The 14,528-nt window shown below is 44.1% G+C and overlaps 1 protein-coding gene across 3 annotated transcripts in view; it reads right to left on the reverse strand.

Annotated features, from left to right (window-relative positions):
- Nucleotides 1-14,528, reverse strand: part of QPCT (glutaminyl-peptide cyclotransferase) — a 38,749-nt gene that overhangs the window by 2,301 nt on the left and 21,920 nt on the right. For 2 of the 3 annotated variants that reach the window (XM_053382766.1, XM_053382765.1), the window contains 5 exons: nucleotides 6,852-6,998; nucleotides 3,317-3,598; nucleotides 3,042-3,221; nucleotides 2,048-2,147; nucleotides 62-178 (listed from right to left, as the gene is read on the reverse strand). In XM_053382766.1, coding sequence (XP_053238741.1) covers nucleotides 62-178; nucleotides 2,048-2,147; nucleotides 3,042-3,221; nucleotides 3,317-3,598; nucleotides 6,852-6,926 — 754 coding nt within the window. In that variant the 5' untranslated portion in view covers nucleotides 6,927-6,998. Of the gene's footprint in view, nucleotides 1-61; nucleotides 179-2,047; nucleotides 2,148-3,041; nucleotides 3,222-3,316; nucleotides 3,599-6,851; nucleotides 6,999-12,732; nucleotides 13,232-14,528 lie in introns of those variants that run through there. The other variant, XM_053382764.1, reaches the window with a different exon arrangement.

The raw sequence follows: 14,528 nt of genomic DNA on the forward strand, positions 1-14,528 counted from the left end.
CCCAAGTTCTCATCTTTCAGACTCTGCTGCCAAAAGTATAATGTATAAAAAGTTGTCATACCTCTTCTTAAAAATGGAACGTGGTCATCCTCTACTGGATGTCTTCGTAAGTCAGGCCGGAAATAGGGCCTTTCAGGAGAGTAATTGTTTAGCAAACCCAAAGCAACGAGGTTTTGTTCTGCAGGTTTTAAAAAAAAAATTTTAAAAAAAGTTTAAACAGTGTATGGCAATATTTTGTTAAAAAAGCCAAGACCCTAAATTTGAAATGTTTTAAACATTTTGACCATCCTTTCCTAACCCAAGGTCCCCAGATGCTAGCTAGAAATGATGGGGGTGTAATCTAACAACAAGTGGGGCTCGAAGGATAGGGAAGACTAACTTTGATGCACAAATGAGTAATACACACCCCATACACAATTTCACACAGTACAATGGCCTTGTGAATGATGCAGCCCGTGTCTTGTGGGGGATTAGCAGCCAAACAAAGCTACTAACACGAGTTTGACCAAACTGCGGGAGGCAGTGGAAGACAGGAGTACCTGGCGTGCTCTGGTCCATGGGGTCACAAAGAGTCGGACACGACTAAACAACAAAGCAGCCAAACAAATGCATATTCTTGCTAGCTAGCATGAGAGGGCACTAATACCACAGAGCTGTATTGTTGATAGGCAGACCATAGAAATACAAGTGGTAGAGAGCGCTCTGTGTGATCTCATTTCCCCTCCTTTTCCTGGAGAGGAAGGAACATAAAATACTTCCTGTTCCTCTTTTCCTTTGACCAGTGTTGGATGCAGACATGTCTCCACTTGCTCCAGCTCCAGGCACATGCTTGAAGCTGCTTATACTGTAAATATTTTGCCTGCATAGATTTGCTGCTGCCTTTGTTGTGATCCAATGCATAATTATAAAGTAAGTAAATCTTATTTTTAAACTTACTTTACCAGTTGTTGCCTGATTCTTAAGTGGGTTAAAAGGGGAAAAGCCAACTTATTTCATAGTTGGATTTGCTCAAAACAAGGTTTTACAGCCTAATTCCTATTAATTTTGCTGCCAAGGGTAGGATTTCGAAACTGTTCAACCCAGAATAAATTGCAATGAATATAACCTCTCCTACTTATTAAAACCCATCCCCACATGTACTACCTGTGGCCCTCCAGATGTTGGTGGACTCTCAACTTCCCACATCCTTGACCACTGGCCACAAGGGCTGGTGCTAAAGGGACTTGTAGGCCAATGATGCCCCATCCCTGATTTATGACATCTCAGGTTGAAAACAAACCAGTTTGGGCTTCTTATATGAAGTACAGTCATCCCTTGGTTTTTGAACAGCTTAGTTCTCGAATGTTTTGGCTCCCGAATGCCACAAACCTGGAAGTGAGTGTTCCAGTTTACGAACTATTTTTGGAATCCGAACATCCGACGTGGCTTTTGATTGGCTGCAGGAGCTTCCAGTAGCCAATCAGAAGCCGTGCTTTGGTTTCTGAACATTTTGGAAGTTGAATGGACTTCCGGAACAGATTCCATTCGACTTCCAAGGTACAACTGTACTGCCAAATGCTGGCCAGCTAGCAGCCCATGCTAGCCAACTCACTGGGTAATATCAGCATAGATTTTTATCTTACAGAGTTGAGTCTGGAAGCTTGAAAAAGAAAGGAAGAACTTGGCTATTGTCTCAGATGTTTATGAAATATGAACTCTGCTGCGAATCAGCTGTAGGCGGTTGTTTATTGTTTCAGCGCTTTTTTTTTTAGTGAATTAATTCATTGATTTTAAATGATTTGATCCTGTGAGGCTTATGAATATTTTAATAAAGAAAATGTGAGATGGGTTACAATATGATATGTGAGTACTATAGTCAGAAATTATTCTTCTCATTAAGATTCCACCCCAAGGCAAAAATAATTGCCATATGCAGAGCTGTAAAATTTGGAGAGTAATTTACAGCCAGAATTTAACTCCTACACACATGAAGCTAGAAGAGCTTAGAGTTCCTGTTATGGCAACCATTGTTTTTTAAGTCATTATATTTTGCATAATCTGATCTTACCGATTGCTTCAAGTCTCCCCAGCCACCGGGCTGTGTTCAGAAAGTAAAGGGGGAATGTTGGGTTCCGAGCACCGATTAAATCCAGTAGCACAAAAAGATCCTATGAGAAATTAATAAAGAAATAGGCCTTTTAAATGTCACTCACAGAACCCTATAAATATGTTGTACTGACTGGCCCAAATCAGGGAGTGTTGACAGACCCAGGGCTTATCCACACATACCTGTCCTGTTTTCCAAACCCAACCCACACTTTAAAGCTTTTTTTTTTTGCTCCAGATCTTTCCCCGCAAAAACCCCGCTCTTTAGAGCAGAATTGGAGCAAACTGCAATCTCTGGAAAACCCACATTGCCATTTGTTGCACTTAGACCTGGTTTTTCAGGGAAGTTCTGGGGCAAAAAAAGTAGTAGTGCTCAGACAAAGAGCTTTAAAATATGGGCCTATGGCTGGAAAAAGCGAGGCAAATAGTAATTGAGGATAAGCCCCAGAGACATTTTGTGACCCAGCCATTCACATGGTTGAACATTCACTGTGGACAGTGGCTCATACACGCCCAATGGCTGCATACTGCTATTTGAAACACGGAGATGATTTCTTCCACAATTCCAGTGAGAGAGTAAGTTACATGCCAAATTGCCTCCCTTTTAAAAATCAACAAGACTTCGGAGTGCTTAATTTTGGCTGGATTATGCCCAAGATGTCATGCAAAAAAAAGAAAGAAAATAAAATGCTCTGCATCCCATAGCTATACCCATCAAAAGATTGTAAAGCACTTTTCTGCCTCCATATACCCCATATCCTTCACCAAGCAGAGGCTTTTTCTGGTCCTGCTTCAAAACATTTCAGACAGTTGCACCAATGAGAAAAGAGAAATCTGAGAAATGTTGTGTGAATACACACACACACACACATTTCTCAGATTTGTTGTCTAGATCAGTTACTCTAGCGCATGCACCTCACCCCACTTCCTTCTCCATCCATAAAGTTCTCACTTACAATGCCCTGAATCTGAGTTGTATGTGCGGCGCCTGGAGGGTGTGGAGTCGATGCCATTTTTTGGGCCAAGTGCCGAGAGCCATATAAAGAATCTGAAGGGGACCATCGGACGAAAGCTTCTTCGCCGTCAAAGAAAATGAGCTGCAGGGAGAGATCTGACTTGCCATTTATGACGGCCTTCTGTGGGATGAAGGACGGAGGACAAAATGCAAGGTCAGTTGCCATGCTGTGGTTCATGGTTAATGCAGAAACAACTGCAGAAAAGAACAAAATACCTTCAGACAATGAAGCTGCGTGTCCAGGGAACGTGCCAATTCTAGCATCATAGCACAGGGCACCGCTGAGTCGGTGGCTCCGACAAACACTTTGCCGTCCGACTGTGGTGGGAAGTATTTTGAATCGTAATGGCAAGCAAGCACCAAGTGGCGCTTGGCAAGGGGATTGAGGGTGCTGATGATGTTTGAAAAGGTGCGGTATCCGTAAGGAGTATGGCTCTGAAACGTGTCTTCTTCAACTACCCAGCCAGCCTGTAGTCCTTGAAGACGATGCTTGATATGCTGAAATGTATACAGCCACAAGTCAAAGGAGGCAAACATTTATTATTTTCAAGCAAAGTTGTATTTAAAAAAACTGCCTAGAAAGGTGTGTCATTATCTACTGAAATTCAACACTGACAGGTTAAAGGTAAAGGAGCCCTGGATGGTTAAGTCCAGTCAAAGGCGACTATGGGGTTGTGCTTTGAGGCACATGGGTTTGCTTTGAGGCCGAGGGAGCCGGCGTTTCTCCACAGACAGCTTTCCGAGTCATGTGGCCAGTAGGACCACTTCTGATGCAACAGAACACTGTGATGGAAGCCAGAGCACACGGAAATGCTGTTTACCTTCCCGCCACAGTGGTACCTATGTATCTACTTGCACTGGTGTACTTTTGAACTGCTAGGTTGGCAGAAGCTGGGAATGAGCAACAGAAGCTCATTCCGTCGCAGGGATTTGAACCGCCGACCTTCCAATCAGCAAGCCCAAGAGACTAAGTGGTTTAAACCACAGCGCCACCCGCATTGTTAGCCATATGCAGAGTAGAACCGTGGAAATCAAGGGGCTTTAGTCTAGAAGGCCAGATTCAACGAAGCTGGAGTTTCCAAATCTGCTCTGGAGGATCAAGAGAGCATCTAGAACACAGTGGGAGGGGAGGGGGATCCTCTTGCCCAGCAAGCAGAAATCGGAAGAGCACAACGTTAAATTTGTCCCATGGCTGCCAATGTATCTACTCTGACCGTACCACCCTACCCATTATTGGGAGTAGAGGTGGTAAGTTGTTCTAAATTGTTTTTAACATTTTGTTTTGATTGTTGTAACTCACCCTGGGACCTGGGGGTAATGAACTGGAATTGAATTGAATTGTAATAGTTTGGGCCAGTTAAAGTCCAGAAGATTAAAGGTGGTTCAGTGGAGGCAGCCAGAGATAAACCTTGGTATCCACTTGCTGTCAGCGGTGAAGTTAAGATGACAGAGCAGTTGGTTTGCTTGCCTCCCTTTCCTCTCCTAATGCTGGCTACAGCCTGTACTGTCACAGAAGGCAACCAGGTTTGGGACCCTAGCTGCTGTCAGTTAATGACATTTAATTGCCCCTCATTGATGTTTCCTTAGCAACGTGTCTCATCTGCTTTAGAAATGGTCCCTGCGGCACATTTCATGTTATTGGAATAAAGGTTTAACAGGGCATCTTATATAACACTTCGATATGTATGCGTAAGAATCATGCTGTACAAATGAAGAGAGATGTGACTAAAGGATAGCTCTTGATTCACTTCCATGAAATCAAGCCAATGAACAGGAAATCCTGGATTCAGTGCTTATGAGAAGCAATATGAGAAGCAATAATTAAATAAGATGGACCAGCAGTAATGAAAACATGATGCTCAGTGGATCCTTCTGTGCATTATGAGGAAGGAAGCCCCAGTAAATTACATTTAAGCCCAAGGTCCGGAGAAGCTGATGCTCTGCCATCTGTAAAACTAAGCGAGTGAAGACCTCAACAGTTTTTGGGTGGGAAGTCAATAACCTTAGAGATTACTGAAGGAACAACAGAGTACTAATGAAACAAAAAAGCAAGAAAATGCACACAAGAATTCAGGACAATCGTTCACCTGTCCTGTGGTGGAGACTGATATCACACACACACACACACACACACACACACACCCGGGAGAAGGAGAGAGAGAGAGAGAGAATGAATGAGAATGAATATTGTCCACTCCAAGCAGATAGTGCTAACCTGCTATTTGACATTGGAAATCTATACCTAAAGGAGACATTCTGGTAAACCCAATTTCCATTCAATTGCATAATTTAATATTCTTTCTAGGAAGTTTTTACTTTGATATTGCTCTTCTCCCCTAGCAATACAGATTCTTGTCTGTACATGCCCGATGACTGCTGTGCCAGAGATGTCACTGTTTTCTATTTGTTTGGGCTCTCTGCCAGTAAATCTCCAAGGAAACTACAGCACTAAATGCAATAGATACTCTTTGAAACTGGCTACGCACCTCCCCCTCATCAACTGCAGATCATTAAACTCACCTGTCTTCAGGTTGCAACTGCAACAAGATGGCTCACAGCTGTTTGAGGGCCTTTCCAAGGGATAAATGCTCAGCTGTTACACATTCTGTGTTCACTTTGTGCAACTTCCCTCAAAGTTCTACTTCCACTGAAAATATTTTTGATATTTCCAATATGCAGTGTAGCTATTTTATTTCATTTCATTTTTTTTGCAACTGAGGAATACAATTCTTCCTCCAGCTAGCAAAGCTATGCCATCTGGTCCATTATATGAGAATGTGATATTATATTATTGGTGCTAGATCAGATATATTTATTATTATAACTATTATTTATTATATTTATATACCACCCTTCATCAAAAGATCTCAGGGCAGTTCACAAGACAAAAGGACAAATAAGTAATGAAAGCAACAACAAAGCAATACAATAGTTGGAAGTGGCTTCTTGCTATAGTATGGTAAAGGTAAAGGACCCCTGACAGTTAAGTCACGAACGACTCGGGGTTGCGGTGCTCATCTCGCTTTACTGGCTGAGGGAGCCGACGTTTGTCCACAGACAGTTTTCCCGGGTCATGTGGCCAGCATGACTGAGCCGCTTCTGGCGAAAAAAAAGCAGTGCACGGAAACGCCGTTTACCTTCCCGCCAGAGCTATTTATCTATTTATCTACTTGCACTTTGACGTGCTTTTGAATTGCTAGGTTGGCAGGACCTGGGACCAAACAATGGGAGCTCACCCCGTCATGGGGATTCGAACTGGCAACCTTCCGATTGGCAAGCCCTAGGCTCAGTGTTTTAGACCACAGTGCCACCCGCGTCCCTTCTTGCTATGGAGGCTATGTTCTGTTTCTACTGCCAGAGGCAGTATGCCTCTGCATCCCAGTTGCTAGAAATCACAAGTGGGGAGTGTGCTGTTGCCCTCTTGTGAGCTTCCCACGGACATCTGGTTGGCCACTGTGAGAACAGGATGTTGGGCAGCTGGGCTATTGGCCTGTATCTGCAGGGCTCTTGTGTTCTACATACAGAGTTGGGAGGGCCAAGCCACTGCTGTGAATGCAGAGATTCTTATGGCAAAATGTGACCTATAATCTGTCAGGTTGTTATAATAGACCATCGTGTGAGTAATTTACCGAGAACCAGTGCGAACCAGCGTACTTAGAACTGGTGGACAGTTAGAGGTATCCTGGAAACAGAAAGGGAAGGATTATTGCAGACATCAGTGTGAACTGCACGTTCAGCTCGTCAGACTCACCTGACGCACAGCATAACTGCCGGGTGATCCTGGATATCGCTCAATCAGTATCGGGTGCAAATCATTTTGCCACATTCGGTTGATATCTGTGTGAGCAGCAACTTGTTGGATGCTAGTTGCATTTAAAATGGTTGGACGGTGGGAGTACTGAGGAAGGAATTGGAGGCGAGATTATTTTAACGTAATAAATAATCATAATGAATGACTGGATGAATTTTGCTATAGTGTTTTGTATATGACAGTAGTGTAGGAAGTATTATTTAAAAGTAACCATTAGCAGTTTTCTGTTAAAATAATCATCCAAAGTGTCAAACAATGGAAGTATGTATACACATGCGTCCCACCCCCCAAAAAGAGAAAAACATAGAAACATATCAGCATAATAGTTGCTGCATATAACTGGTGGGATCCAGACTTTGCTCCGAACAATAGAGAGGCGGGTTGGGGACCCTCTAGAACAGGTATCCCTCAAGGGCCAATGGCAGAGGCCCAAATCCTGAAATGTTCTGTGATTGGACATCATGTATCGAATCAGAACACAGGAGCTCAGAATCCTTAGTCCAGACTCAAGCTCAGGCAAACACAGACCACTGAATACATAACAACAGTAATAGATAAAAAACATTTATTGAAGATTGCTGGCCCATCTGTTTTGGTGCTTGGTGACCGATACAACAATCTTAAAGAATAAACTCTCATAATAAAGATCTTATTGGTTATCTGTTACTTGCACAGACATCCATTTCAGGTTTTTCCATGCCACTGTGCCAGCAGTCATAACTAGCAGCCTGGGGCTGACTTCAAGAAGCTGGAGTATGTGCAGTAACTTCCTAATTCATCTGAAAGCAAAGTGGAACCTCAACATTAAGGGAAAGTCATGGGATAGAAAGGGTGGTGGGACTTCATAGCATATGGGGACTGTCAAGAAGGGTGGTAAAAAATAAAAGAAAGGCAAGGCTATGCAGATGAACATAGCTGAGGTAAATAAGCACGCACATATGTACATTTGTGTTTTGAAAGTGTGAGCACATCATTGTGTGTACTGATAAAAGCTGGGATGTGTATATGATGTGTATTCCTGTAATTACCATGTCTTTGCTCCTGCCTGTTACAAAGGTCAGCTTTCTAGGTATCTGGGGATATCTGGTGGGTCTACATTTTTGAAGTTATGTACAAATGCCTCATGTTCATGACTAAGTAGGTTTCAAATGCCACGTGTGCCAAATTTAGGGTCTGCCTCATGAGGAAGTAAATATACACTTCCACAAGAGGTGCGAGATTCCAGGGGTGCAGGCGCTTCTCCAGAGTATGTGTTTACAGTACTTGGGAAATGAGACATAGCAGAGACTGTGGTGTCTTTATGATATATGGTTTATTTACACATATCTACAACCTGAGCCTAAGATGGAGAGGTTCAAAGCATTACACTTCAAGAGGGTCCTGCCGCTCCCCTTGCTGCAACCTCCAGTTAAAACTGACAGCCCATATTGTGCTCTGACCCCTCCTCTCCAGCTTGCTATGTTTAACAGACTGAGACCTTTCCCCCTCAATCACACCACAGCCAAGTGAAATCATAAAACTTCCTCCTAACAAAAACTCTGTCATTGTCTTCTGACTAAGGATCTCAGAGCTCAGGAAAGGGCTCCACCCATTTATTGACTGGCACAGAGTCTTTGCTTTGCTGATAGCTTTCTTAATAGCTCTGCATCTTCCCTTTTGTCCTCTTTTAATGGTCAATCTTCCTGTTTGGCCTGTATTTTAACATGATAAATCTAGCATCTGGTAGCCCATTTTAAGACTCCAAGCATTAATTAAATTCTAACACTTACTAAACACTTACTAAATCCAGAAATTATGGGTACCTTGCACCCACAAACTCTGGACCCCAAACTCAAAACAGTATAATATAATTTGAGAGGTATGAAAATATGCAAATATCTTGGGAGAAAAGTCTCGAAGCTAAACAGAGAGGGTCTTTGCGGATTTTAATCTTCTTCTTTTCTTAATTTTTAGCATGCTCAGTTTACTGTGATTCTTAAATTATAGCTTTCTTTAAGTATGAATAGTGGAAAGCATTATGCATCTTAGCCAACAGGGCTCTTTGAACCACAGTGAGATTAGAATGATGTTAGCGGGGAGAAATGAGCACACTTAGCATGAAAATCAATAAAAGACACATACGACGGCAATCTTCCTGGCAGGACCAAACAAACATTTACTGTAGCCAGTGACTGCCATTATAAGACAAAATACAGTAATGCTGTAATCATGCTAATGCAGAAGAATATGTTTTCTTTGGAAGCACAAGAGATAAATGGAGAAATGGAATTGCTAGGTCTGATCACTGATTAAAGGAATTATAGTTTTGAAAAGTTGTAAGATGTCTCCCCTCCCTATTATTTCATGTTGTAAGCTGAGCTGGGTCTCCTTTTGAGTAGAAGGGCGGGGGGGGGTGTATATGTACATCCTCTCCCCCCCCAAAAAAAAATAATTAAGGAAATAAATGATTCACATTGTGATATGCATGACTTTCTTTACGGGTTTATTTAAAAAACAAACAAAAAAGAGCATTAATAGAAAACATAATGCACTTCCAGACAATTACCATTTTGGAGCGGGAATCAATCACATACAGTTATAATTGCTTGGGAAGTTTTCTGCAATAAATGCAGTATCAGTGTGGTGTAGTGGTTAAGAGTGGTAGTCTTGTAATCTGGGGAACAGGGTTCGCGTCTCCGCTCCTCCACATGCAGCTGCTGGGTGACCTTGGGCCAGTCACACTTCTTTGAAGTCTCTCAGCCCCACTCACCTCACAGAGTGTTTGTTGTGGGGGAGGAAGGGAAAGGAGAATGTTAGCTGCTTTGAGACTCCTGAAGGGGAGTGAAAGGCGGGATATCAAATCCAAACTCTTCTTCTTCTTCTTCTACCTTCAAATATCAGAGTTTTTGTGATAAGGAAAGCGATGGGAAGACACATTGGAAAGTGTTCAACATTGTCTAGCCTCCTCACAAACAAATTAGGATGAGTGCCCAATATACTGGTAATCTGAAAGCCCCCAAAGAACCAGGCTGTGATATATAGCCTGGGTTCTCTGACCACCCGTGCAAGGGCTGTTGTGTGAAAATACTGGTTGTGCATCCTGTGCAACAGCTGTGCAAATGGAAGTGTATTATGCAGCAGGAAATATAGGAGTTACAGCAATCTGTGGTACGACAGGTTTCAAATGTGCTTCAAAGATATAGTGTGTACACAGCTGCAGAAAGGGAGAAGAAGGTAGCACTGGATTTTGAGCTGACACATGGGTGAGCAGCAGTAAGTTAAAACAACGGCAGCAACTGAAATGCCATGTTTACTTGCCCTTAAGTGGATAAATTCTGCCGTTGTTTTTCTGCCTACTTTGGCATAAATCCTGGAATGCATCGGAGGCCCCATTGTATGTGCTTTAACATCATATGCACACAGACAGAGCCATTATTTTATAAGACACTTTGATGTCAGGAAATCATACGTTCTCTTAAAATGGATGACCCGCTAGATCAAAAGCAGCAGAAAACTAGACAGCGCTTAATGTTGGCCACAATTATCAGAGACTTCAGAACAAAGATATTACAAAAGTACAGCTTTAGGAACTCTCTTGTGAACAGGGGGGGGGGGAATCCATATTTAGGCTTGGCATATGATCTTGTAATAAGGAACTTACAGATGCTACCTTGCTTGCCCTAGCCTGAAATCTGGGATGGGGAACCTATGGTCCTCCAGACTACAATTTTCCTTGGTTATGCTAGGTGGAGCTGATGTAGGTTGGGGTCCAACAGTATCTGAGGAACCACAGGTTCCCCATCACTGCCCTAGATTACATCAAACCTGGGACAAAAGCAGCAAGGGAAGGAGTAAATAATTGCTTGTCCTTAAAAACATAAGGCTTAAAGACGCATGAGGGCTTTCTGTATTAAGCATATAGTCTACTGCGGTTAAAAATAACCCACATTTCCCCATTGCCTTCAAAAGGAATTGAATTGAACCCAGGAGGCCTGGTATCTCAGGGTCTAAGGGACTAATTTGCATTTACTTTATGCCAGCATAAGAGTGCTAACCAGGCAGTAAACATGTAGCATTATTGAATGTAATGCAATGCATTATTAATACAGTAGGACAGCACATAAGTGTCTGATGTTAGCATTTATAGGCAAGTTTGCATGAAGTTTCAAAACATGCTTCCTGAACTTACGCTATTTGGCCATACAGAGACCTTCCCCAAAACACAATGCAGTGCATGTTGATTGTTCAGCTTTGCACTTGCATCGGTGGCTGAGCCAAACCTTCTACAACCACAACCACGCTTAACAGCAGCACACTGTCTTATGAAAGTCTTGTCCAGTTCGGTTCAGAATGGTTATCATAGGGGAAAAGAAGTCTGCATTGTTAAATAAGGTTGAAATCTGATGTGCCTTGGAGTAGCAGGGCACACCTGACACCCCACTGCCCTCTCATTTTTTATTGTAGGGTTTGTTTTGTTTTGTTGGTAGGGGAGGGCTGCCTGAGTTTTAGGGGGGGTGTCCTGCTTTCTTCGGTCTGTTTATTTTGGGGTGAGTAGGTGCTGATTTGCAGAGAGGGGTTCTGAACATGCCCAGTTTTTCATTCAATGAAATGGGTATTTTTTGGTGCCCATAACCATTTCTTTAGATTTGAAAATGTTCCTCTGGGGCCAAGAAAGTTGGAGGCCCCTGCTATACCCACTTTGGAGAAAGCTTACTTAAACTCAGTAGGAGAAAGCTTAATTAAACTCAATATATAGGATTGTCCATTAAGTGTCTGTCTCCATCAACAAGCACCTTGATATATATAAAATGGTAATCAGATCCATGTAACCAGATCCATATAATCAGATCCATATATGGTTATAACCATATAACCTAAGTATGTAGCTCCAATCTAGTTACAAAGTTAGCCACCATTTTAGTTTCTGAGCAGATTTTGAGAAGCTTAATTTGAGATTCCTGGGGTACCAGCATATACCAATGTGTGCTCTAAGGTAACTCAAAATACAGTGCACCATTCTGGTTTACGATTAAGTCCAGTTGAACTCTTTGGGACTTCTGAGTGTATGCAGAGTTTGACTGTTGTACGTGCATTGTAGGTTGTATTGTAGGGTGCATTGTAGTTGTAGTTTGCCCTTTTACTTAGTGCATTTGCACCCTGCTTTTCTTCCATCATGGAACTCCACACACACACACACACACACACACACACACACAAGTCCGCCATCCAGGCACCAATCAGACCCAGAACTGCTTTTGAAAGACTGGCATATCATGTGCCTTCAGACCATGCCCTCTTTTGATTCACTGTGATTCACTCTCAGCCTGTATCTAGAGTGCATTTGCTTGTCTTTCCCTCCTGGTTTTTTGGGGTGCTCTGCATTGTGTCAAGATGATTGGGCTGAGTGGGTGGCATTTACTTGTACACCACCCTGCCAGATCGCCTATTTTTAACATACACAATCGCCCTACTAGATCATCTGCCTTAAGGCCCTTCTGAGAAATCCACATATAGAAACATACACAATTATATAATAAGTGGGAATATAAAAGACATAATAACTGCTGGAACACCACAGAGAGTTCATTCCTCCCACACACCCATATTATCATCTTAAAGGCGCACCTTGGCACCAGTGATTTGCCAGTAAGGATAGAGAAATCTGATGCCTGATAAACTATTTTAAATCCTGCAAAGCCATGGTGACTGAGAGGCCTGTGACCTTTGCCCACACCAAATCCCTTCATCCCTGTCATTCCCTCCCCCCACATGCTACACGTAACCCTCCCCACAGAAGCAAAATTACAAAAAGCCACCAGAGAGAGAGAGACCCCCAACATACCTTTTCCTGGGTCCAGTCCACTCGTCCACTCACGAGCTGAGGGAAAGAGGCCAGGGCCAGGGAGAGTGTCCAGGCCAGGCATAAGGATGCTGCAGCCTGGCTGCCTTTGCCTCCCCCAGCCATGCCTCTTCGGAAACGGCTTCTCCTGTTTATGTGGCAACACCCGAGGCTGCCCGTTCTCTCGCTGAGGAGGATCTCTCTGCGCAGACAAGAAGCAGCTTCGAAGTACTAGGCTGGAGGAGGAGGGAAAGGGGGCAGAGCTGGGAGAGCAGGGCAGCCTTTCAGCTGGGAGAGCAGGCATGAGATGTGCGCGGCTGCATGTGATTCACCCGGCAGCCTCTACCTTTGCATCTGCTCTCGTTAATTATGCACCTTTTCTGCTTCTTAACATGCTTCCTGCCTGCCTGCCCTACAGAAAATGGAGAGGGATGTTTATTCACACATCCAATCAATCCTTCGCCTATCATTTCCTCAGGGAAGTGAATTCTGTCCCTGGCACCACGTCAGCAGCATCAGGAGGAGGACATATGACTAATTCCTCAGACTTGGGCAACAGCCACAGCAGGATGGTCTCTCCCCTCCCTCATTTCCTCTCCTCTTCCCCCAGAGATACAGGGAGTGTAGCAGTGCTATGATACTGTTATGTACTGAGTTGAATAGGATCCAAACTGCAGCAGTCTGATTGGTCCTAGAACAATAGGATCCAAAAGGCAGCAGTCTGATTGGTCCTAGAACAATAGGATTCAGAATGCAGCAGTCTGATTGGTCCTAGAACAATGCAGCAGTATGATTGGTTGGCAGGAACTACCCAATCATGCTCCAGATAGAAGTGAATCCACAACCTGATTGGCTTACAGTAGAATTCCGGAATTAGCCAATCATGTGTAGCCCATTGTGTAAATAATGTATATAAAGCAGATACTTTGAGGGGACTCTCATTCATTCCTCCTCACCACTATGAGCTGAATAAAGAGCATGAAATCACCTTGCGACTCTGAGTATATTTCACTGGCGACGAAGGTGGGATCCCGCTGAGCTGACTGCCACACACAGCACCGCAGCACCGCCACTTGCCGCACCGCTGCCTCGCACCGTGTATCCAGGCTTCAGCTCCGGGACACAAGGAACTCAGAATGGCAACCGACAACAGCTTCTCGCCGTTCAACCCAGCATCGGGAGACTGGGAAGCGTACGCCTCCCGTTTCACCTTCCTCCTAGAAGCCAAAGGGGTCACCGACGAAGAAGACGCCAAGAAGAGGGCGATATTCTTCAGCGTCTGCGGAGAGGAGACGTTTGAAATCGCCCGGGCTCTCCTTGCGCCTGAAGACGTCGCTACTGTTCCATACAAAACAATAATGGAACAGCTGAAGGGGCACTTTTCGCCGCAGCCCTCAGTGGTGGCTCGTCGAAATGCCTTCTACGCAAAGCGGCAAGCCCCTGGGGAAACCATAACTGGGTTTGTGACCTCTCTCCGCCAAGCCGCCCGGTTCTGCAACTTCTCAGAGCTGGAGAACATGCTTCGTGACCGCCTCGTCGGTGGCCTGAAGGATGAGAAGCTGCAACGATGCCTCTACGCTAAGAAGGACCTAACGTTCCAGGTCGCTCTGGAGGAGGCCCTGGCAACGGAAGCTGCCGAGAGGTCGACGCAAGAGGCACGGCCGAGCCAGCTGTCCCAACCGAGGGTCCACCACGAAGACCTCACCGACGACTCAGGATCCGACAGGGAGGAGGTGCACCGAGTACAGCAGCGCACTCAAGCAGCCCACATACCACAGCTGCCTCGACGAGAAGGAGGG

This window comes from Podarcis raffonei, chromosome 3 (genome assembly GCF_027172205.1).
Source record: "Podarcis raffonei isolate rPodRaf1 chromosome 3, rPodRaf1.pri, whole genome shotgun sequence".
Classification (NCBI taxonomy): domain Eukaryota; kingdom Metazoa; phylum Chordata; class Lepidosauria; order Squamata; family Lacertidae; genus Podarcis; species Podarcis raffonei.